Here is a 25,545-nt window from a genome sequence, read left to right on the forward strand (position 1 = left end):
GAAAATAGTTAAAGAAATTTATTTAAAGGGGAAACATGTAAAATTGTACTTTTCAGAGAACTTCTTTCGATTGTTCTTCGATGTTAATTCCACCCTTAAGGTCTCGCTTATTAGGAGTTCTGTCGATCAGAATATCAAACTTTTATGGTACTTTTGGCGGTAGTCTTCAATTTAAAATAATCTGTTCTCAAATCTTCTCAAGTAGCATTCTACAAAGTACCATGTTTCGTTAGATACTCTCTAATATTAATGATGTATGAAATATTCTAAAACAACTAATCAAAGCAACAAGTACTTTTTAACTATTTAGAACCATGAAGATAGCATTTTCTTCCGGATAATTAATAATAATAGACGTAATTGTTGTTGGTAATTTGATCGCTGTGAGAAATATTTTATTCTTTCTTTCTGTTTTCGTCATTTTTCATTATTTCATTCTCAGATTTCGACACAACGAGTTTATATCTAATTCCTTCCAAATATTTTTATTTTGAACTTCTTCAAACAGAATGGTGTTTGATCATTTGGGGTTACATATATTGATGTTTTATTGGGGTTACATATATTGAAGATTAAAGAATTATCTATATCGTTGTCCATCTCAAATCCTCATTTTTGTTTTTCTTTATTTTTCTTCTCCTCCCTCAAATTATTCTGAGTATATAATATTAAAAATTTATAATCCAAATTTTGGAGATCGCGTCAAAATCCTTTTGATTCATTGGCGAAATATAAAAAGCAAATATTTCCGATCAGTCAGATGATCTTTAGGATAAAAAGAATTCATTAATGTATAAAGCATGATATATACGTATAAGAAGAAAGGTTGCATATAGAAAGATGAAAACAAATAAGAAATATAATAAAAAGGGCTAGAGTACCCTAAATTATTTCGTATTATGTTTTGTTTTCGATATTCCCAATATCCTTCATACATTCTAATCTATCTCAAGGAGGTCTGCATTCCTAACTTAATAGTTTCAAAGTAAAAAAATGTAACATTTTATCGCATTTCTCAAATTACTAACAACAATTTCATGTTTTATTATTAATTTATCACGATTTTTCAAACATTTTCATCGCAGTCATTTGATGTTTTCACACGACAACAACAGCGTTCGCACCAGTAGGAACATATCAAGGCTTATTTAAGAGAAGAAAAGGTTCTATCTTACAATTACAAAGTAGGCTCGTTCATACGGTTACAATCCCATGTAAAATCCTTGGAGAATTCTTGTAAAGAAGGTTTATGTAGACAATAGCCAAGTCGAAACGGTACAAGCCCTGAAAAAAGGATTGTTCATACTTGGCCGAGCGTGAACAATGCAGTAGAACTTCGATTATTACAATAAAATGAGAAATTCTTGCAATAACGTGTAGGCTGACCAAGCGAGAGTAAGGTCTCTGAGCGGACGCGTTTCTTACGGTAGGTGGAATAATTTTTCACCATTCCTATTAGGAGTACAAATAAGTTCGGTGTTTTTACATATATTCAGCTGTAATTACATTTCAAATTGTAATTTTTTCTCGCCGATCGATGTCTTAAGGTATTAGCTTCACGCTACTAAATTCACTATGTAACTTTAACCTAATTGGTATATAACCTCGAAAAACAATAGATACTTCACATCATGACGTTTTCAAAAAGAGCACATTAGACATCGTATTCTTTTTGGATTTGAGTTGAAGAAAAATGCTGCTGAGGCTACAAAAATGACTCTTATTCATGCGACATATTATCCAGATATGGCCCCCTCAGATTACCATTTCAAATCCTTTGAAGAGTCGAAAAAAGCATTAATGAGTTTATCGAATCAAAACCACCATCTTTTTATAGAAATGGAATCCGCCAACTACCCGAAAAGTGGAAGAATTGTGTAGAAAGTAATGGTGATTACTTTGAAACATAACGTGTATTCCTTTTTCTTATAAATAAACATCGAATATATGATAAAAAGGCACCGAACTTATTTGTACACCTAACGTGGAACTTGAACGTGGCAGTGAGAATTATCGCGACTTTAATACGTTTATTTCGATTTACGAAATGGTTTTTCTCCTAGTGTTATTGCTTTCAGGGGTACTCTTTTATGTTTACCAATTTCAAGCCAATTTTCATGATTTTTCTGCAATTAAAATAATTGAAATTAAATTTTTGAATTCGGTATATCTTCGAAAGTCAAGTTGCCAAAAATTAATTTGGCTGTTTTAATTCCATTTTGATCTAGAGTCTAGAGAATGTTCAGCATATGTATAGTTTTGTATAATCCAGTTCACTTCTACTCGACGATAGTAATATCACCTGTTTAATCCCAGATGGTAATATGAATGGTAAAAACCGGAAAAAATATACTTTTTCACATCTTTTACAGACTTAGAATGTCTCGTTGTATTTAACCATATTGCATTTGAGTTTATTTGTCAATTTTCCTGTTTGCATTTGAATTTATTTGCCAATTTCATGATTTTTCTTTTGCATTGCACATGATTCTTTCTTTCTTTTTCTATATTTATAGTGTTGGCCCTAATGGACCGTTTACACTTTGCCTGTAACATTATATTTGAGTGATAGTCCTGTCGGACTATTAACACTTTTCTTGATCCGGTCTTGCTTATACAATTCACCAGTCTTACACATACGTGTTTACAATTCACCAGTTCTACACATATGTGTTTTTTTTTTCATTACATTTACATTACATTTACATTTACAATTCGCATCGACAATCCTTCACACATCTGTTCGCTGACCCCTCTCTAGCTTGGGTATATACCTCGCTAAGCCGGTACTATAGCTACAAACACCACTACAGCCCCTGAGGGCTTGCTATTTTCTTTTATCACTAACTGTGAACGTACCTTGTATTGCGTTTTAAAGTCTTTAAGCAACAAGGATATAAAAATACCTATTTATCCAAAATATTAGAGTATTTATTTAAGTTACACCAGTAAGCAACCCCTAAGAGCAAACGTTCTCTTACAACGCATAAGATTGAAATCGAATGAGTTTTTACTTCTATCTCTGGCCTTCGATAGAAGGTGGAGCAAGTTCAGCAATACACAGACCTGAAAGCTTATAACTATCATTTGGCATTGATTCCTAAATGTTTAGTGTCTGAAACCTGCACTCTATACAGGGTGTTAAAAAAAAAAGTATTCAATATTTATATGGCGTATAGGGCACACTGTACTGAGTAAAAAAGCTTTAGTAAACATAGGTCCAAAGGTCAACCGTTTCTGAGATATAAACATTTTTGTTTGCTAGTATCATGATTGACTTACTTGCTTCCATCGCATGCGATGTTTATGTCAGTGTTTATAAATTGCGTTCTGAATGTTCCCATTCAAGTGCCGACAATTTCGTCAATTTCATTGTTTCAATTTCGTGTACAGAAATACGTGGAAAATCTTCTATAAATATCGAAAATCCAGTAGTAAGTCAATCATGATACTAGCAAACAAAAATGTTTATATCTCAGAAATGGTTGACCTTTGGACCTATGTTTACTAAAGCTTTTTTTACTCAGTACAGTGTGCCCTATACACCATATAAATATTGAATGCTTTTTTTTTTGAACACCCTGTATATGTATTTTGGTTTACGAGTCAGTTGAGGGATACGAGTATAGGTTAGTTGACATTGCCATGTGATGTAGCGGGTGGGAATTAATTGCGAGAATAGGACGTAGCATAGTGGGACACGAGCATTGAGTTCTATCCTAACTGAAGTGTGAACTCCTGTAGGAAGAAATAGAGGCGACGGAGGTCCGAGAGAAATGCAAAATGGGTGATTCCGGTATTATTCTATAGCAAATTTATTTGTAGAGGGGGAACAAACGTACGCCGTAACATAATCTACCCGAGCATCGCTGAGCATTGTCGAGTGAGTTACTTTCAGATTCTTTTGCGTATAAAATTGGATAAATACAATGTAAATTGAATTGTGACAAATAATGAAATTAGCTCTATACCAAATTGTATATATATGTATGATTTAAATTATGGTATGTAAATTATGTATACTATTTCATTATTATGTCATTATTATTAATGTTTCTATCGTTTTCTATATAAATAAAAAGGAAATAAAGTTCAAATCTGTACATAATTAATCTGTAAATAATTCCTAGTGCTGCGAAATTCAAACAAAGAGGAGTCTGTTCTCCCTCCACACATAAATTTGCTATAGGATAGCACCACCGGAACCACTCATCTTGGATCTCTCTCGGACCGGCTTTTCTCTTACAGTTCATACTCCAGTTAGGATAGAGCTTAATGGACACGAGACTGCGTTGACCACGCCCAGCGCTTTGGCGCATGTGTATTTGGCCCCTCACTCCTCGATAGTCGAGATTTAACTGATCCAATCAGCAATACTTATCAAGCCAGTACTTGCGATTCATACGTAGCCTCTCTATCTATACTTGTTATTTAGCGATCATTTTAATTGTATAGACCATGCAATGATCGAGGCTCTCGTACAATAATCAAGGTTGCAATAATCTTTGTTCTGCTGTACTGCTTTGCAAAACTTTACATGCCAATCGCATTTTTCATACACCTAACTGATCTTAACGAGTTTCTGGCGGGCTATTAAATATATATGTCGTCTGTTTCATTTGTAAAGCACTTTATTATATTTTGTTAAAAGCATAAAATGTTAAGTGCGATTATATTTTTGTGATGCCTAAATCTAGATCTATGGCCTCTATTTTTCTGAATATTTGCTTGAACTAAATTATTTTTTGTTGAAATAGATTATTTCTTACGATATTTCGCGCATTTAATCAAGTTTATTACCATTATTGTTCTTAAGTTTTAAATTTGCAATACTGGAAGTGCGTATTTTCGCAACGCTGTATATTTATAAACAGTAAAAGAAATAATCAATTGTATTATTTCGTTACTGCTGCACACAGAAAATTCGAAATTTTTCATCGAAATATCCCAAAAGCGATCAAATTAATTTGAAGCTTTATGTTATATTATTACAAAGTAGTATTTACCGCAGTAAATTAATATCTGTGAATACCAATTTGTTGAATAATACAGCATAATATGTATCTTTTTGTTTCCCTCATTTTTAACATAACCTTTTTGATACTGGAAATGTAGTTATTCTTAAATAAAAGTTATTAATTACAGAAAGAAAAGTAATCAACAAATGCTTGGGGTCAACGAAGACTCTTGACTCTTCTTGGGATTAAGACATCCCGCAAGTCAGTGTTTTTCAAACTTTTTTAACTGCGATCTAAGGTAAGATTTATCTTTTGGATCGTCAAGTGCACATGTAATAAAAAATTTACAGAGCGAGTGTTAAATATTACTCTATCAATATTTAATAATATAAAATTGTTAAAAGTTCTCAGTAAATGACAACAAAAATGAAAAAAAAAACTAGGTTTTATTTAATACAATGCACTTGCTCACTTTTTTCACTCTGGAGTCGATGATGAACAGTTATTTTTCTTCATTTTACATCGAGTCAAGATTAAAAATCCTTGTTCACATAAATATGTGAGTCGCTGCGAATGATAGTAGTAGCTATATTCTTCCTATTTAATAATGGTATTTCTTACATAAATATACTTCATTCGGAAGTTTGTAAAGCAAGAATTATTTTTTTTTCTTTGGTATTGTGACTTGTTGTATTGATGTGACTATTTGCAGTTTGAAAAACACTGCAATAAGTGATGTGGAGTTTTCGAGTATCACGTAATAAGCAATGAAATTAAACAGGATTTATGAGCTGGATGAGTGACATAACCTCATAGGAATCAATATTCTCATAATCGATGGAAATATCAAAAAATTCTTTGATGGTCGTTTAACTCTCGAATGGTTAAGGCTGGTCCATTTGTGATCCATGCGAAAGTTTCTGTTTAAGATCTTTAAGGACAAAATATTTTCACCATACTAAACAAGATACTAGATTAAAATTCAAAGCAAATATAATGTCAAGAAATTAAATTTTAATTTTAATATTAATTGTAAAATATAATTCTTTCAAAACATGTTGTTTCTAACACTACTCTATTTACAGTTTCACAATATTTAAATTTAATTATAAATACTTATTTGCAGTGATAGTAAGTACATACTAGAATACTGATATTTAATTATGAATACTTATTCACAATTTTTATCATGTTGTGTTACAATCCCTAAATTTAAATGTAAATATTTGTTCGCAACATTAATGATAATATATCACGTTTCAATAACTATTTAAAATAAGGTAAAAATTAACGTATACATGCGTTAATACCCTTGAAGAAGTTCACATGTCTCAGATTGATACTGCAAAGTATATTTAGATGACATTAAGATGTAAACAAATCTATTCCCGCCTTTGTTATATGACGCAACCGTATATACCATTAAACCACCATCAGGAATTTTCTGCGAGATGTTTTTTGGTTATCAAGGTAGTGACTTGTATTTGGTTACATGATTCGCCCTGTACATATTAATTTCGAATGAATACCGTAAAAAGTAAACAGAGACATCCATTGTGTATCAAAGCAGTGTTTGACGAGCTCGAATATCTTGTTTCTTTCAAGAATTACAATGGAAATGACAAAAGGGCATATTGAGCATGTTATGTTATATGAAATGAGAGAAAGAAACAATGTGACCTTAGTAGGTATCGAAGATCATGTAACATTTTTTATTAATTGGAGGTCAGAATAATTTAATATGCAGATCACTATTAGCTTCATAATTCTTTTACTTATTTTCGCAAGTGTTAAGTTGTTCCACAAGTCTTCGCTTTTTTTGTGGATTTTAGATTTTAGCGGAGTTGAAAGATGTTAATTTGATAAGTACATCAAGATCACTCACCCAAATTCATTTTTTTTTCTATAAACATAATAAATTTTACTTTTCCTTGAACTCTGTCAAATGAACAAAGTATTTAATTTTGTTTATTAATTAAAAATAGTCAATCTAGTATCTACATTAGATATAGTTTTTTGATGGTTTAAATAAATACCACTTTTTTAAGTGTAATCAAAAAATACAAATAAAATTATATACTTGATTTTATAAAAATATATTTTTTGTTTATAAGAGCGAAGCTTGTGTCGTGGTTAGTATTTTGTAAATTTTAGTGTAATATACAGCATTGATAACGTTCCTAAAAGAAGCTCTTATCTTGGACCGTAATGACACAAAAATTAATATATCGCTTTACTGACTAGAATGACGATCACTTTCATTCTTAATTTTTTAACTACTGTTCGCTCTTTGATTTGTCAGTTCGGAATCATCGAGTGTAATTTTATTTTCTTCAAAGGCATACAAAATAAGAAGACTCGTGGAACAACTTAATATCGCACGCTTTTAATATCTGGAACTCCGTTTTTTGTTGAAATATTTTACCTTACAATACAAATAAGATTTAACGCAATGCTATATCGAGCCTTAACTCCGGCTAATTAACAAGGTTAAATTTTCGCGTTTACCGCACTTGGAATTTATCGTTTTCGTTCAATTCCGTGAATTAGCAAGCGTTACAACCGACGCGGCTCTTTTTTTCGGTTAAACCTCTGGCGGATTGCGTGGTCGGATAAATCATTCCAGTAATCGGATATTTATTTGCAAGCTCGTGACCGCCATTTAGTTAATCCGAGAGAATCTTTTTGCACAGAGCTTGCCAACGTTCGCGCGATACGTTGTTTCGCGCGACGTTGAAAATATTTTTCGGCAAACGCCACTGCCGTTAGTTTTATTTACTCGAGCGATACGGAAATTTCAGGATAACGAGCGTGACTTTTTAACGACTACATGAGTTATCGCTGGTCGTTCGGTTTAAGTGACTAACTTAAATCAACTCGTAGTTAAATAGTCATAATTTCTATTTAATTAAAAGAATCTTCCACTCTAGAACCCTATAAAAAAACATTTCTTACTGAATTATAAGTCGAACAACTTACGAGTCTAAAATAATGAAGACCAACGTTTCTTTCTTTCATTACAAGCATTCTACAGGGTGTTCATCGTAATGATCTACACGATTTTGTAAATATTACCGATTATTTGACGCGAAAGTGTTTGAAACAAAATTTAATTAGTATTCGGTCGGCTATAAATTTCAGTGTATAAGCTTTTCGATCAAGCTATTTTTTCATAAATAGTCAAGGCCATATTTCTCAATCGAAGGACATTGTAAGGTCATAGTATAGTATGCCGTTGAACTCGGCTGTTAACTATTTACAACGTAATAAGGTTAAAATCAAATAGTACCATTTGAAAAAGTCAAGATAACCCTTACTTCTTATAAGAAGAAATTTGTTTGAACATTTTTCACATTGGTAGTCGATTAAATGCTAATTAATTTTTGTTTCAAACATTCTTTTTTGTCAAATTATCGAAAATGTTTGAAAAATCGTGCAAGCTATTAAACGATGAACACACTATATGTTACTACGTTACAATTCTTCGATTTGAAAAGTCTTCAAGTCTACAATTATCATGATTAAAATTGTAATTTACAATATTGGACACGTAAACGAGTACGAGGAATAATTTTTTTGACAAAGCACTATACCAAGATAGAGCAATTTTTTATTAAAATTATAGGTGTCATCGAAATTCTTTCGTATAAATATATAAACAAATGCGATGCATATTTGTTATAAGTAGAAACCATATTAAAGATTAATGAATTTTTATAAACAATTATAAATTCAATAAAAGTTTTCTGAATTTTTAGATTTTGTGGAAAGTTTTCTCTAGAATGAATTGTTAGTAATTAATTTACTATTGAAACAAACTTATGGTATGTATATTCTTGTATAATGGTTTTCGGTTGGATAACTGTGTCTTTCTTAATTTTTTTCTGAAAAATTATTAATTATAGCTTCACCAAACAATGTTTGTTTATTTATACGTATTTCGATGGAACGTATGTTTTTTTATCGCAAATAAACATTAGTTTATTGAAAAATGAAAAAATATGTTGTTCGTAGTGGAGTGTTGAAAAAAATGCTCTGTCCCGCTATTCTTGATATTTCTTTTTGACAAATTCAATTTATGCGAATTAAACAAATGACATTGCTTTGTATTCTGTTTGAGTATAGCTACGATCAGGATTATAATGAGAAAAAAATAATAATAATTGTTGAAACGAAACTTACAACAAAGAATAGTAACATTCTGCACAAAAAAAATGGAACACTTTTAAAAAATAGAAAGAGATTTTTATTTAAAACTTTAGTTTTAAAGAAGATAAGTGAATATATGAATACAAAACATTTCAGCCATATTTCCGTACGAATGGAGTAGGTGCATGAATTCTTTCGTGTTCATATGAAATTACATTACTATTCCCATAACTTCATGACTTTTTCGATTTTCAATCGACAAATTGAGAGATTTAAAATTGTATCCGCATAACATTTTATGCAGATTCGAATGATAAGGAATTGATTTTTTAAAATGTCTAGAGTAGGAGACTCTGCCGCACTGGCCACGGAAATAGTAGATCGCATTTTGAATTTTTGGGTTTGGTTCTTTGCTTGTCGACGGGAATCGATTCCGTTCCCGGATGGACGATTATTTGGAGAAACTCCAGGCGAATTGAGAGGGTTTCGAAGAGTGCAATTTGAGGAACTGAAATGCTCGACCATATGGGGCTCTGTGTATTTGTGTGGTTCGTCGTCGGAAATACTGATTTCTTCTTTACAAGTTTTCAGTGATCGATAGTGTGAATACATTATCCCGTTAGAACGTAATTGACCAACTAATATTACGTCTAAATTAGTGGTTACTGCCGATATTGATACTTGGTTGCCTCTTTTAAGGTCTAAATCGTTACGTGGATAGAAGTGTTAAAAGATGGACGTCGAAAAATAGACGGAAATAAAACACGTATGGAAGTTACTATTTGAAGAACAGTAAGTAAGCACAAATCAGCGACGTTCTTGACATAGTATTGAGTCATTTCATAAGTAATAAAATCTCTAATTTTATAACGAATTAGCGACAAAACTTGAATGCAAAACTTTTCTTTTTATGTTCCACTATAAACTTTAAAAGTTGCAATAAAGTAGAAGTGATGCAATGAAAAATTTCTTCTTTCGAGGTTCGCGGTGAATATGTTGTAATCACTAGTGTCATCGACTTTTAATTGATAACAACTTTAATGAATCCCCTGTGATTAATTTCCTGTTGCATAATGCGAACAATCAAACATTTCAATGATAAAAGGAAACACTGTAAACGTTGCTGAGAATACATACTTTATGATAATTTAGGATGATTTTTCAAATAATGGTGTACGGTTTGTTTATTAATTAATCGATAAACATACAAATAACTAAGCAATAACTTCCTTTTAATTTTCAATAGACTAAAACTCATACAACATAAATTTGCAAACTGTTAAAATATCGTACCACGCAAAGAAATGTGAAAAAATCACGAGCCATAACAATATGTTCAATTTGAAGTCTGTGCAGTCAACGAAGAGTTTATACTCAAAGAATAAAGAAGAATCAATAATATTGCCTTAAAAATGTATAAAACGATGGCATGAAATTTATTTTCGAACCATCTGGGGTATCATAATGTATCATAATTTAAGAAACTTTGCTGAAGGGTTCAAATCGTCAAGAAATAAATAGCAAAATTCGTTCGACAAGGAACGCGTGAGTTACTCGAAAACTGGAACACGTTCATCCAAAATGCATTCAAAAGTAATCGCAGCCATCGATCCTCGTACCATTTAATTGAAACTGTTCGACTTGAAACGTGTTTTATTTCCAAACGTCTCGTAAAGTTCCATTTAAAGCAGAAAAAGGTGGAGATTGCATCTTGTTGCATCGACGCACTTTGGTAAAAAATTTGCTGACATGGAGTCAGAATTCCTGGAATCATTGAACTTTTTCCTCTACCATATTTTTCGGCGCAACATTTTCGAGGCGTCGAGTGTGAATTTCGGGATGAATTCATCCCTTGTTTTTCAAGGATGACCGAGCTTCCTCGGTGATCGAGTGACATTTAGCCGAATAACCAGGATCTATATTCGCATTTGGTCGTGCATTCTGCCGTTACCTAAATCATTCACGTGTTCCTGCATTCGAATCGTCGAGTTTTCGGCTCTTCGCTGCATTTATTTCGGCTATATGTCGATTCTTTGATCATGATTGAGGCGACACGACGGCCGGCACGGAAATTCTCTTTCGGTCTGGGTTAGAAATGGTTTTTAATTTGCAGCGGTAGCAGTTCCCGGAGCATCGGAAAATTCTTCGCCGGGATACGTTCGAAAGTTGTGAGGAAATATGGGTTCGATGAAAATGGAAATGCTCTTGTCGTACTTCTATCATAGCTGAAGTTTTCATATTTGCTTTCCTCAAGAGAACACGCATGATTTACTAACGTTTCTATTTTCGATTTAAGACTTTTGCTGAATTCCTTTCGAAAGAGATTTGTATCGACAGTAACACGGTTTATAGTACAAGCGTATATAAAGTGCATGCTTATGAGAATATGAAGTTTTGGACGGCACGATTTTTCAGTCAATGTTCATTCGGCTCGCGTTCGGAAAATTCAATGAAAAATAAAGTAGCTCTAGCGAGTTTCACATAATATGTTTTTCATTTTAACCTTCTCAAATTACAAATGCAGTCCTCTTCGGTTTAATCTAAAATTAATAAAATGATAGAATAGACAATTTCTTGTTCGGGATTCGAGGAATGCTAGCAATATTCATTACCAACATTATAGCTACATGTACTGGTTCTTTCGACAAAAATTAATATACATAATTTGTACATATAAAACAGTTTGTACAATACTATTATGGGGAAACATGAAATAATAAAGTTAAATTTTGAATTAAATGGCACATATCTTTATATTTATCATTATACATTATTTAATTTTTCGTTTGTAAGAAAATGAGAATGAAAATTAATGCACTACTTTATTATACTTACTTAAGATACATATAGTTTAGATAATCATTATACAGTAATTAAAAGAATTTAAAAAATTTGAATTAATGAAATAATAATAAGAATAATAAGAATAAAATCGTAAATTTATATGTATAATTACAAATATGAAAATATATACACATACTGCTTTGAAATTTGAAAATAATTATTGTATATACTATTATTAGAAGGAAACAGCAGACAATATAGGTCATTATAATAATATACACTACTTAATTGAATATATATAACAAAGATATCTTTGTATTTATCTACATTGTTTAGTGTCTCCTCACAATGGTGTTTTATTTTGTTTACATATCACGTTAATATTATAGATAACAGGTGTCTATTTTGAGTTTGTCTGAAATATTGAGGAGAATTATTTAATTTTTGTTTTCCATACATAAAAAGTATTATCGCATATATTTCCTTGTATAAAAGTTCAATTCTATAGTCATTCGATGGATAAGACCAATTATGAAACGGAATCCAACGTGAGAATAATCATTGTATATACCTTTATTGATAATTTGTGTTTTTAATTGTTCTGAATTCTATTGTTGCATGAAGTCTGCATATATAGTTTCAAAAATCTGATATTTTGAGCGACGTCTATGATCCAAGATGTAATTTCATTGAAGCATTCTTCAACCTTTTGTTGTTAATTTCTTTTTTTCATATTATACATTGATTTATAAATAAAAATCTATTTTAGTCTGCACTGAAAATGATTATCTATAGTGCCGAAGAATATTCGTTACTGAAAAATGTTATAATGCGATATATATATATTATGTTAAGCTCGCTAAGCGATTCTTTTTCTGATTTTATCTGAATTTCCTAAGAAATATTTAAAATGCTCAGACAGAAGTTAAATTAACGTTGACACGAAATAATGTGCAAAGCGAATTTAATAGGAGTTAAAATATAATTTAGCATATCGTATTTCGCGACGAGAATTTTACTTTATCATTACGTTTGCACGATATACATATGGGCATTACATTTTTAAAACACTTTGATCGTTCTTAAGTTTACGGTTCGTTGAATGGTGTTACAGCAATGCCGATGGAACCAGTGGGTTTTCCACAAATGGGTGTTGGACTTCAAGGTGGCCTTCAATTAGTCAGGGATCCGACGACAGGTCATCTTCTTCTCATCCACGCTGCAGGTTGGTATCGAAAATCATGCATAAGGTATAGTTTGACTGACCATGATAGAATTTCAAAAATTTAAATTAATGGATTAGACTAATAAAATCAATTGCAATAAAAATAGATGAGCGAGCACAGTTTTTATTATTTTGTTTCAATCTTCCGACCATTAATTAGCTGCGGTCTTCTGCAGTAGTATATGTAATTGTTTTTCTGCATCAAATTAAAAGAAATATAATTCCACGTAATAATAGAATAGCAGGAAACAATTGAGAGAGATTCCGTACAGATGACAAAATTGAGTGTATTAAAAGTAAAAGTATAATAAAGATATTAAAAGATTTGACATGTGCGAAAAGTAAAAACTTGCGCATTTTATAATAACGTAAATAGCAATGCGATAACAATAGTAATAGGAATGAAAATATAATTTTAATTGTAAATTATAAATTACAATTAGCTTATTTATTATATTTATGATGAAAACTATAATTGTAGATAGTAAAGTTTCATTGTATTATACAGTAATAAGAATCACAATTTTCTACCGACAGAACAAATGCAGCAGGCTGTAGTGTGGCCAAATTACTCGAATCATAATAATGGAAACGTCGCGCCGCCACCTCTTCTGCTTCCGCCGCCGCCACCGTCTCTTCAGCTTCTGGGCGACATCGGTGGAGCAAGGTTGGTCCTCACTGAAAGCAAAAGAAAGCAACAGAGCACTCTGCCTATTGTCAAGATAGAGGCTGACTGTGGCAACAGCCCCGCCACTATAATCAGTAAGTACTATATTTATGCCTTCCTGTTTTATAAACGAACTAGATACTTAGCCAATTAGGCACTTGAGATAAAAATAAATCATCAAAAATTATACGCTAACCAAGATAGGAAGATAGTTCCGTAATTTACATTGTGCGCCTAAAATGACTTATTCTGATGTGGACATTTAACCCTTTGTACTCTGCGCCCTCTCGTTGCAAAATGTGCGAACAGGAATCGCACTACATTAAATAGTCTAACTTTGAAAATCTGTCTTTTTTTGTATTATTAGACTTGATTTTAATCTACGTTGAGTTTTGTCATATAAAGTGAATTTGTGCGATTGTTCTTAAAATTTGTGTTTCTGGAAGTAGAAAATTCTTCCAAGACATATTTAACTGTTTCATTGGTAAATATATTTTACATTAAAGCGTCGACAGTCCACATTTCTGTTAATTCATTTGTATAATATTTCAATGAATCGTAAAGGGACTTGCTATAACTGCATGTAAATTCTAAAATTCCACGAAAATGTGACAATAAAAATTTAACTATAACTATAACCATTAAAAAACATGCAAATTGTGAACTTATATTATCTTTAACTAATTCAGGGGTTCCTTTTATCATACCTTTTAATTTATATTCTCTTTTAATTTTGAGATTATCTTAACTTTCTATATTTTTCATCGTATTAACAAACCGTGACTAGATTACCTTCTTTTAACAAATTTCATATTTGTTCGTGACATGTTAAGTTATCAATCTATAGACTAACAAATTTAAAAAAACTAAATTCATCCTTAGAAATTATATTTCTATATTCTATAATATTGAAATACTTCTTGCACTAATACAATACAATACCAAAAGTATGTTCTACTTAAAAAAAAAAAAAAAAAAAAAAGCCCTTGTAATCTTGAATTATAATTCGTGTTCTCTTTTATCAATCTTTACTAAACAATTACGTTAATTTACAATACATGCAGTAGTAAATTATTTTTAATTTTACTTTTTGTACGAAATTATTTTGAAAATGAAATATTTATTATTGTTTTTATAAAAAACCTCAATTCAGCATAAAAATCTATATTATTCGTATTCTACTTTAAGTAACCTTAAATCTAATTAATTTTATTTATTAAAACATTAAACCTTCCATTTAGCGCGCATTTAGTGAGCATCTGTTGCTAACGATCACTTACAAAAGCATAATCAAATACACCAGTCTGCTGAATTCGTCATTTCATGTGCAACAACGTAATACTACACTCGAGACAGAATAAATTGCCCCTATCAACGTCATAGTGTGGCTGTCACAACGATACTGTTCGGCTACCCTGTCGCTTGCATCATCATCCCTTCATTGCCTCGAAGGAGTGAAAGAGAAGAGACCCGGGACATATGTCTCTGACGTGTATGTATGCCACAAGAGCCCGGGTACGTGACGAAACTGTAAAAGCTGTAGTCGTATCTGGCATGATTCATAGTTGAGGAAATGAGCTTGATCAGATAATTTTTCTGTTAACATTTGGCTAAGAGGGATGATAATACCTGGAACCTGGGTATTGGATAAAAATATCGATAAAATTCTGTCTTATATTTTTGAAGAATTTAATTAAAGGTTTTCCAAAAAGGGCTTTAGAACTTTGTGTTTTAAGAAAAACAACTGGTATGCAATATATTCGATTTGTATAATTTATTTACTATATCTGTATGTATTTATATTAGTATGTGCACCACGACTACGTTGACGGATGTATTTTGTTATTAAAAACCAATATTCTAAAGCTCCTTATTGGAATACACATTATTTAAAAATATCAAGAAGTATAGACAATTTATGATTTATTGTTCAGTAATGCACCATCAGAAACCTATATAGTTCCTTAATGAATCAAAAAATGAAAAAAGTATTGGCTCAGATATCGAAAGATTGGAAATCAGAATTCTCTAGAGTTACAGTTATAATTTATAAAAGTGTTAAAATAAATAAATACATTTCTTGAATTATTCATAGAATAACATATATGTTTATATTTATGGTTTAAAATTTTCTAATTTCCAAGTGTTTACCTATAATTTGTGGGTCTTCTTCAGAATTAAATTGTATAACGTGAAGATACACAGAGTATAGTTAAATTGTAATAATAACAATAATCTAATACTTAATGAATTTGTACATGGGATTGTCTGATATAATGTTTATCATCCATCGTGACTTTTCCTCATCTTTTTAATAATTTTGTTACAAAAACGATAAATTTTATTGTAAAAATTGATACTTAAATTTCTATTCAAAAATAGAATTTTCCCCCGGTTTTGGAATTTCTTTTTGCACTTCAGAATCTTAATTTATCAGTTTAATGTCTGCAGAACATAGCTCTACTTTCAACAAAGTATAAAACGTTTTATTATCGCAGTCTGTAATGTAGGTGCTTAGTATCCATAATACTAACGCGATAAAATTCTTATGACTCCGTTACTTTTATAAATTTTAATAAAATCTTTTAGGAGTATATTCTCAAGACTTTAAGTAGTAAGAAAAGGCGAAAATCAATATCTCGAAACTGATAGCTGAATTAGGATACATCCTTAGCATTGTTTTTAACAGCAGACTTGCTTTTATTTAGTTCATTTAAAGGATTTCTCATTTTACGAAGAAAAAGGAGTTGTTGAAATAAATAATTTGACATTACTACGTTAGATGAAATTATTTTTCTGGAAAATCAATTTTTTATCGTTAATGAAGATAGATTGATTTGGTTAAAAACCCTCTTACATGTAAACAGGAAACAGGTCAGAATTTTAGAATTTTAGAATTGAAAAATATACAATATTCATTCTTATATATTAATATGAGACAATATATTTTTATGTCAAGATCTATATATATAAATAAAGATTGTTTTTGTTTGTGTGTATTCGATTAAAGTAAAACCAAACCTATTTTAAATTTGCCTCTCAAGTTGCTACATTCGTTACATAATGATAAATGTATGGAATGTGTTTACGTTGCACTATATTCTGTTACGGATGGAGGGTTTCTAAATAGGAATTCGTACAATATAGGAACAATATTAAGCCATAAACAATAAAAAAAATTAGTAATCAAGATGCCAAGACTTGTAAATGCAGTTAAAATGGTGAATATGTAGATGTAACAAAAATACTAGTGAAATATTTAATAAACTATTGTTCAAATATATTTTGATTATGGTGTAAAAAAAAAAAAAAATACACAAGATTTAGTGAAATTCATGAATAATTTCATAACTATTTCAGATAATTATTAGAATTAAAAAACTATCCACATACTTTTAAGCAGCAATGTATACACGCGCGAAATACGCCAAGGCATAATTGTATAAAGATTCTAAGTTTGACCACGTTGCAGCGACAGGGTTATGAACTATGCAACGTTATTTTTCTTTAAATTGTGCTCGGAATGCATAAAGATTAAAAACCGCTGATGTAAAAGTCGGTAAATAAACAGAAAACGAGTCATGTTTGTGCAACAAGTTTCAATGAACCAGAAGCGAAAATCATTCCCTAGATAACGTTGAAATCCTAATTCCCGTAGCGTCAACCGAGTCGACAAAGGCGTTGCAGACCGTGACTTCGATGACAGGAGCCATCGTGCCGGATACACCCCTGGTGACCACTCTGCACTATTACCCTCATGCACCTGCATTGGTCCAAATTAGTCAAGCAGCGCCGATGCACTGCAGATCACAGGTAAGTCAGTTTTTGCTACTATTCGTTCTCGTTCTCTGACGTTCCTCTTTCTTCGTCACTCCCTAGGGATGTTCGATTCTGAATTTTCTACAACATCGATTTTTCTTGAAGTGATTATCAATTGCGTTTTTATTTTATTCGTGTGCGTATAATTTTTGCACGATTCGGTCCTTTTAGCTAAGAATCTTCGATTCGTTCATCCTAAAAAGAAACGCAAATGACCATGATTTTATATCAAGTTTTTACCATGTTTTTCCCCTGAATCTATTACGTTTTCTCATTAAACATTTTTGAAGAATTATTGGAAAGTATATAGAGTTATTCAATTCCTTAATTTTGCAGTTTATTCTGCTTTTTCTATTACAGCCTTGTGCTTAATTTACTTATAACTATTAACATATAAACAATTTTGCATATAATAATTAATATTTCCAGACAATAATTTGTCGGAATAAATGTTACTCTGGAATGTTGCGACATAAAAGCAAATTTACGATTACTTCAATTGTTTCTGACACATTTTTCAGAAAAACTTCCAACTTTTTTTCTGCAGCATTGGTTAGCTCAAGTAGTTGATTGCATTTATTACATAATTATTCCTCCATTTTTAATCACTACATAGTTACATTCTTCTGAAACGGAAACATACTAATATTTCTAACAGATAGAATTATTTATCTTGTATAAACACTATAAATGAATGAACTGAAAATTCAAATTTAATGGGAGTCTCAAATATCCCCAGAAGTTTGCTTTCTAAGAATAAGTATTTTCAAATGTTTGCAACATTATTATTATTAAATTCATTACCATTGAATAAATTTGGCGAAAAGTAATGATTAATTTTATATAATACTTATCACTTTATCAGTCAATTTATTTTTGCTGGTTCCATCAGTCACCTAGGTTCATTTTGTCCGAACCTTTCCATGAATTTAAAAAAATTCAATATCACTCTTTGATATATTTAGTATAATATCAAATAATTCTTTTAAGTTATAACACTTAAATCTACAGTTTTTCTATTAAATGTATCTAGTTTGCTTAATCTTTTTTCTTTTGTAACATCTAAAATATGAACATGCAGATCAAATTTACAAATTTAAAAATACACTTGAGGTATAAAGAGGTCTTTATACTCGGAGCTATTTCATTACAAATTATGCAAATAGAAACACGTCATATTAAGTAGTGTAACTTTAGATCCATATTATTTATTGTTATGATATTTAGTTTGTATGGATTGTTAGACGCCGAAGATTATATTTATGACAAGAAATCAAAATTTTATATCTTATAATATAATAAATAGTTATTGATATACACTGAAAGTGCCCTTCTTTTAGGCTTCTCAAATTGCACTATGTCATACAAAGTATACTCGTGCACCTATCTTTCTTATACAAATGATGCTTACTGCTTTTTTACCGTGTTGACACCACTGCAAATATGTAATATTTCACACGTTCTCTTTCTACATAACACCGGCTTATATTTTGTTATACAGGGAGAGTCAATAAGAATTGTCACCTGAATTCGTTATTTATTCATCTTATCAAAAAATGATTCAAATAAAATTTATTATATTTGAGAGGTGTACTTTTATCAATTAACAATCCAAGTAACATTAAAGTTAAATGGTACCGTTTTTGCATCGCATTGAAGATACGAATTCAACAACCTATAATGTAACCTTCAATTGACCTTGAATCCCAAGACCTTGAAGCTCTATCGTAAATACTAAATTTCATTTAAAATATTTTTTAATAAGGTGAATAAATAACGAGTAATTTTAGGTGTGAATTCTTATTGACTTACTCCGCGATAAGTACCACATTTCTATCTATCTTTCCGTGCCATTTGAATGGAGAACCTCAAGGAAGTATATATTTTTTTTTGTTAAATTTACGCTTCCGTAAGTTCATCCTTGTATAACCACTAACGAAGTTTGCGAGACTTATGATGTCCCTTCAAAGTGGTCATTTAAGTGCAAGGGATTAGTAAAAGTAAAAAATCAATTTTTCGAATCAATTTCTAAGAGATTGCTTTCGACACGATTTTACAGCGAATATAGTCATTTCGAATGCGAATCGCTTATGAAATCGATTTTTTCTAAGAATCAAACATCCCTAGATGGTTCCATCAAATTTCTGGTGTGAGAGAGAGGAGCCCAACCGACGTAAACGAAGAGAAGGGACGACAGTAATTATGCCAGGCTCAGGGCGCGGCCCGGCCGTTCGCATAATGCGGAAACGTTGTGGCACATTGTATTAATCATGCGCAAACCGATTTGCATCGCTATCTGCATAGATATTACGAACCGGCACGCTGGTAGACCCCGCAATGCTGGTGACGTTGAACGTTTCCTGTCGGCTTGTTTGTCGCGCACTCCTGTTCGATCTTTGTCTTCCTTTTGCGCTACATTTTCTCGTTGACCCTCGCATGTTTTCACTTTCCCCGTTTCCTCCGGCTTTTCTTTTGTCCTGCTGCTCCCTTTGTACCCTCTTTCTCTCACTTCTCATTCACTTGTTGCGATTTGTTCCGTTATTCTCTTTTTTACCGTGGGTCAAGGCATGGCTTGGGTTTCTTGAGCGATAAAAGGGGTCGTTTTCGGGAACTTGTATTTTGGTAACTAATTATCGCATTAAATTCGAATGTGGTACCTCTGTTTATTAATATTCGAGTTATCAATCTATGTAATTGTATAATTGTTTATGCAAATTTATATTTTTATGTATACAGACAAAACATCGAAATCTAAATGAGAGTATCTATTATCTTTTAAACACTGTAGCGTGTATTTTATTGTTTATATTTTATACATTTTTGCATTTGTGCACAATCTCATACATTTTTACAATTTAATTATATATTATATATTAAATATTTATGAATATTGCCAATTATTGGTACTAAAATTATTTAAATAAATACAAAAATAAGAAAGTGAAGTCTAGAATCCACAATACAAGAACATAAATTCCTAATCAAAATAACAATATTTTGAGAGCATAAGCTGCAAAATGCGAAGAAAATGTGCATATAAAACAAAATAAAGAAGAAATACATAACTAAATAAGGAACGAATATAAAAATAACAATACATACAAATATAAAATAATTTTTGTTTCTAAATAAATTGTTTTTACAGCAGTCAATAACACTATGAAAGAATCATACTTACATTCTTAACATTCTCTTCATATCATGATAATAAGTACGAGTTCATGGGTGTACAATGTACATATGTTTATACGAACTTTTTTAAAATTATTATTGTATGTTAAACTCACCTTTGAAATTATACCCACATTTTCGTCCAATATCTCTTGTAATTCTTCAATGCGACACAAATGCATTAATGAAGCATGAATATCAAAATTTGTAGGATCGATCAATAATATAAATATACATATAAACATGAATGTCAATTTCGCGTCAGATTTCTTGTGAAACGTTTTCCTTGTCAAAACGTGGACCAAACGTTTAATAAACGATAATTTCCGGCTGATTAAACCTACGAATAACGAGTGGATGAGGTAAGCGTTCGACGTTCGATTTATTCACTTTTAAATTGAGCAACTTAAATTTTCTGTGAATACGATTAGCATTAATTTATAAAGCAAAGGGAAATGAGATTTTTCTTATTAACGAAGAAAGATAGAAGTTGATTTCATAAAATCGGAAGGAAATTATTCAACAAGTTAATATTCTTCACTTTTAGTTTGCCATTCGAGAACATTAAGACGCTTCGGTTGTTAAATATTCCTCATAGATTACAATGCATACAGTCTTTTTTCTTCGTCTTTTATCTTATTTATTCGCGTCTTTCCCTTCTTTTATTCCTTACTTCTTTTTTCATCCATCGAATCCCTTTCACGACCTCTGCGTTGAAAGCTACTTCTTTTCAATTTTCTACGTCAGTTTCCTTTAAGGAATAATGGTTATTGTGGTACACTCCGATAAGCTTTTTTGTAACCTGTTTTTGGCCGTACAATGTTTTTGCTCGATTGTCGATAATCGATCGTCGTCGTGCAGGTGTATAAAAATATGCATGAGCAAACACACCATCTCTATTTTAAGGACCATTATGATACGACTAAAATGTCCGTACAAAGCATACATGACAAAATTCTTATTCAGATAAAAATGGCAAGTAACGAGTACAAGGTAACTTAAAAACGAAAAGAAATACTGAAGATACAAATGAAGGTTGAGAATTGAGATACAAAAATAAATATTTTCCCATGAACAAATAACAATTTTAAAATACAAGATGAATCATGTATATCTGGACCTCAGAGATAAACTATGATACAAAATCAAACTTTTCTATTGCGATTAGAGGCAATAGATTTTTTTAACAAAATTGAAAGTTGAAAGTTTCAGCCGTCACAGGAAAAAAAATGTAATATCATATTCGTAAAATAAACTTATCAAATAGTAAAATAGTAGAATCAATTTTACTTAATTAAATAATTTGTTTAATTGTTCAATAAAAATACTTAACTATTTGATTGAATAAATGTTGTAAATAAATTGCAATACGATAAGTGCGTTCGTACAGATCCAAAGGTACAGATATACATGATTCAGTCGTTATTTGTTATCTCAGTAAAATTTTACACATCTTTACTTACTTCTTCCATTAGCCAAATCGACTCCTTCGTTGACGTTACCTTAAGTAGGGGTTTTATTTAACGCTTCGCGAATTAGATGCACTAATTCTTTGCTTGGTCTTTGGACCATTAACTTTTAGCGCTATGCGTACAAATTTTAATAAAGTTGGACAAAATAGCCGCCCTAAAACCAATTACATATGAAAAAAGCGATAAAAACTTCAAAGTGAACACACGTGATATAAATCGTATCATTACCGTAGTTATATTTTTTGGATTTATCAGCTGATGTTAAGATGTCGATACTACTTTTTTATTATTCATACAATTCACAGTTATATAAAGTATAATTTCAAGGATAACGCGGAAATATATAACAATGTCTAAATTTTTACATTTTGCTGTACATGTCATCGCTGAACACGTATTCTGTACTGCATGTCTACTTGAAAGTTTTATTCTTGACAATCATCATTGACATTAAAGCGTCTGCTTAGTTTGCAGCTCTAAGACATAATATATTTTATTCTGGTTATTTCAAATAAAAAATAAAAGTGATTCTTAGTCTATGTTACTTAACTAATAAATTAAAGTAATTGTAGTATGTTAAAGAAAAAAGTCGATTTCTCAGAGAAATATGTAGTATCTCTTCAAATTGTGAAGGTAGAAGAATATATTCTTTTTACGGCGTATTACCAAAAATGTGGGATTTTTTTCCAAGACTAATTACTTATGTTAATACGAATCGAAAAATCTTTTTCCATTTTACTATCTAAATTTCGTTATTTATATATAAACTGTTAATGTTATTTTCTTAATGAACGTGTGGATACGTGTTTCTCTTTGGTGAATGCGTATGCGCGAAGCACAATTAACTGATCAGGCTATAAATGACACGCATTAAGACTTTTGAGTCACATCGGTAAACTTTAATTGCTTATGTTTAGAAAACAGTGGTTCAGGTTGCAAGAAAATGGGAAAGGAATCTGTAATTTCTTGATACGAGAAATAATCCTAGAAGAAGGTCCTACATTTTTGTTTATACTCTGTGCATAAAATTCCAAGTAAACGGGTGCATTGAATCCCAAGATTTATGCCAACCATCTTGACAAAATTCTAGGTTGAAATAAATATCTTTAAAACTTAAGAGTTCACTTGAAGCTTCTATAATATCGTCAATTTTTCAAATTTCACTATAATCTTATTAGCATAATGTCTTGAGATTTGATTACTTTCAAACTAAGCAGACCACTGTAAAACTCTTTTAAATATGGACGCAAGAGTGTTTGTATGGTAGCAGATATTTCAGCACTTCCGTGTCCTTCCAAATTCGTTTTCGTCAAACAGCTGTCAAGGTAAATTTGTCGATTTTAAGTGCTCGACAGCATCGAAAGAACTCTTTTTCAGTGCTATCTGCTAGAAAATTTTGCTTTCGATGCAACTGTTAGAGATAAAAATATCAAATGGACATGCACTACCATAGTCTGTGTCAAGACAACTGAACCTTCAAAGACATCTCTGTCTATATCGTTGCTTCTGTTTTGATTCGTAAGCAAATTCAAGAAACAAAAGAGACAGCACTTTAGGCACAAATGTCCTTGAAGGTTTAGTCAACTTGGGAAGGACTATTAGCTTCGATTCAGAAACAGTTCATCGATAGTCGTCTTCGCGCGCACTAACACAGCTCTTATCAAGACAATTGAACCTCCAAGTACACTTTCGTCTACACCGTTGTTTCTGTTGTTTCACGGGTGGAACGCCGCGAGACGAAAGAGACAGCGCTGTAAGTACAGGTGTTCTTGAAGGTTTAGTCGACTTCACAAGGACTGTAGCTCCGATTCAGAGACAGTTCACTAATAGTTGCCCTCGTTATTTCGTCCAACTTTATTGAAATTCACCGCTGCTTAACGCCCCAGTATTTGACCCTCGAATATCCTGCGTGCAGCAGCGAAATTCGTTTTTGTCGAAGGCGACCTCTCCCGTGTCGTGTCTGACGCCGCCACCCGAGGTGACGACGATCCACGCGATCGAGCCACCTGAAGTGGCGCCGATGGTCGGCGTCCAAGACGCTTCGAACCAGACCGACGCCCCGGAGCCAGACGACCAGGAGCCGCCGCAGGTGGATGCGTGCGTGAAACAGGAACAGAACCTGAGTCCCTGCCAGCTACAGAATCCGACCAATCTGACCACTACCACCACCAACATGACGAACATGACCAACTTCGAGATCGTGGCTGCCTCGCCGGAGAAGGTGTGCAATGTCGTACGAATAACGACCACCACGACCACCGTGAACCCTGCCGTCTGCGGCTTCGTCGGCAAGGTGGACAAGGCCGAAAACACAATCATCAACATGGCCGATTGTCCGAAATACTCTATCACGAAGGAGTGCAGGAGCGTCACGGCGATCGACAGAACCATCGAGCACGTGGTGGCTAGACAGATGGACAGGGAACACGACGACAGGGGACACCCGGACGAGGAGCACGACGAGTTGTTCGCGGAGGACGGTTTGTCTCGCAGGGACATCAGAAACGGACCAAGGATCATCGAAATCACCGAGGAAAATTGCGACAGCTTCCACGAGAATCTCGAGTTCTTTGGAAGAAGGAGAGATCACTCGTTAGACCGTCATCGAGACAGGAAGAGAAGCTACGTCGCAGAGTCTGCCGCCGGTGAACAGGACCACGAGGATAACGCGGCTGCTGCTGAGAAGAGCGAGGTAAGGATCGAATAAATATTCACTCTTTATTCGTTAAGTTTGAGAAATACGTAATCCTCGAGAACTCGGGATGAGAGGATGTGTAGTGCGTAACATAAAGATATAGGTTTAAAGGCAAGTGTACTCGACTGAAAGTTTCTAAGCTGATTTATCTATGATCATCTTAATAACAACTTTTACAACTGCGTTACGTATTTTTATACTTTATCTACTTTATTACCGAAGTTCAAGTATTGGGTCGGAAAGAAAATACCCGCAGAAATTCTTTCGCATTATTTCATATCATTTTTTATGTAATATTTGTTTTTATTAACCGAACAAATGGTTTATGGCTAGATTGCGAATGTTTATGCATATACGTCAAATGGAGATATATAAAAATCTATAAGAAATAAATAATAAATAATATAAATGCAAAAATATGCAGTCAGTGTAATAAGTATTCGTACAAGAACCAATTCAAAATAAAACTTCATATATTTATTTTATGAATAAATTTCAGGGGAAGAAATAATTAATCAACATTCCTACATATTTTTACAGCAGATTTTGCGTAAATTAAAGTTTATTACTTTTAATGTTAACCTTTTATTTCTTTTCTTAAATTG

The 25,545-nt window shown here is 32.0% G+C and overlaps 1 protein-coding gene across 2 annotated transcripts in view; it reads left to right on the forward strand.

The window, feature by feature from the left end:
• Nucleotides 1-25,545, forward strand: part of LOC128887986 (uncharacterized) — a 456,277-nt gene that overhangs the window by 411,524 nt on the left and 19,208 nt on the right. For both annotated transcript variants that reach the window (XM_054144535.1, XM_054144536.1), the window contains 4 exons: nucleotides 13,006-13,116; nucleotides 13,654-13,878; nucleotides 17,442-17,596; nucleotides 24,161-24,937. In XM_054144535.1, the coding sequence (XP_054000510.1) occupies nucleotides 13,006-13,116; nucleotides 13,654-13,878; nucleotides 17,442-17,596; nucleotides 24,161-24,937 (1,268 nt within the window). The remainder of the gene's footprint in view (nucleotides 1-13,005; nucleotides 13,117-13,653; nucleotides 13,879-17,441; nucleotides 17,597-24,160; nucleotides 24,938-25,545) is intronic.

The sequence above is a fragment of the Hylaeus anthracinus genome, unplaced genomic scaffold (assembly GCF_026225885.1).
Source record: "Hylaeus anthracinus isolate JK02 unplaced genomic scaffold, UHH_iyHylAnth1.0_haploid 11989, whole genome shotgun sequence".
In the NCBI taxonomy this organism is placed as follows: domain Eukaryota; kingdom Metazoa; phylum Arthropoda; class Insecta; order Hymenoptera; family Colletidae; genus Hylaeus; species Hylaeus anthracinus.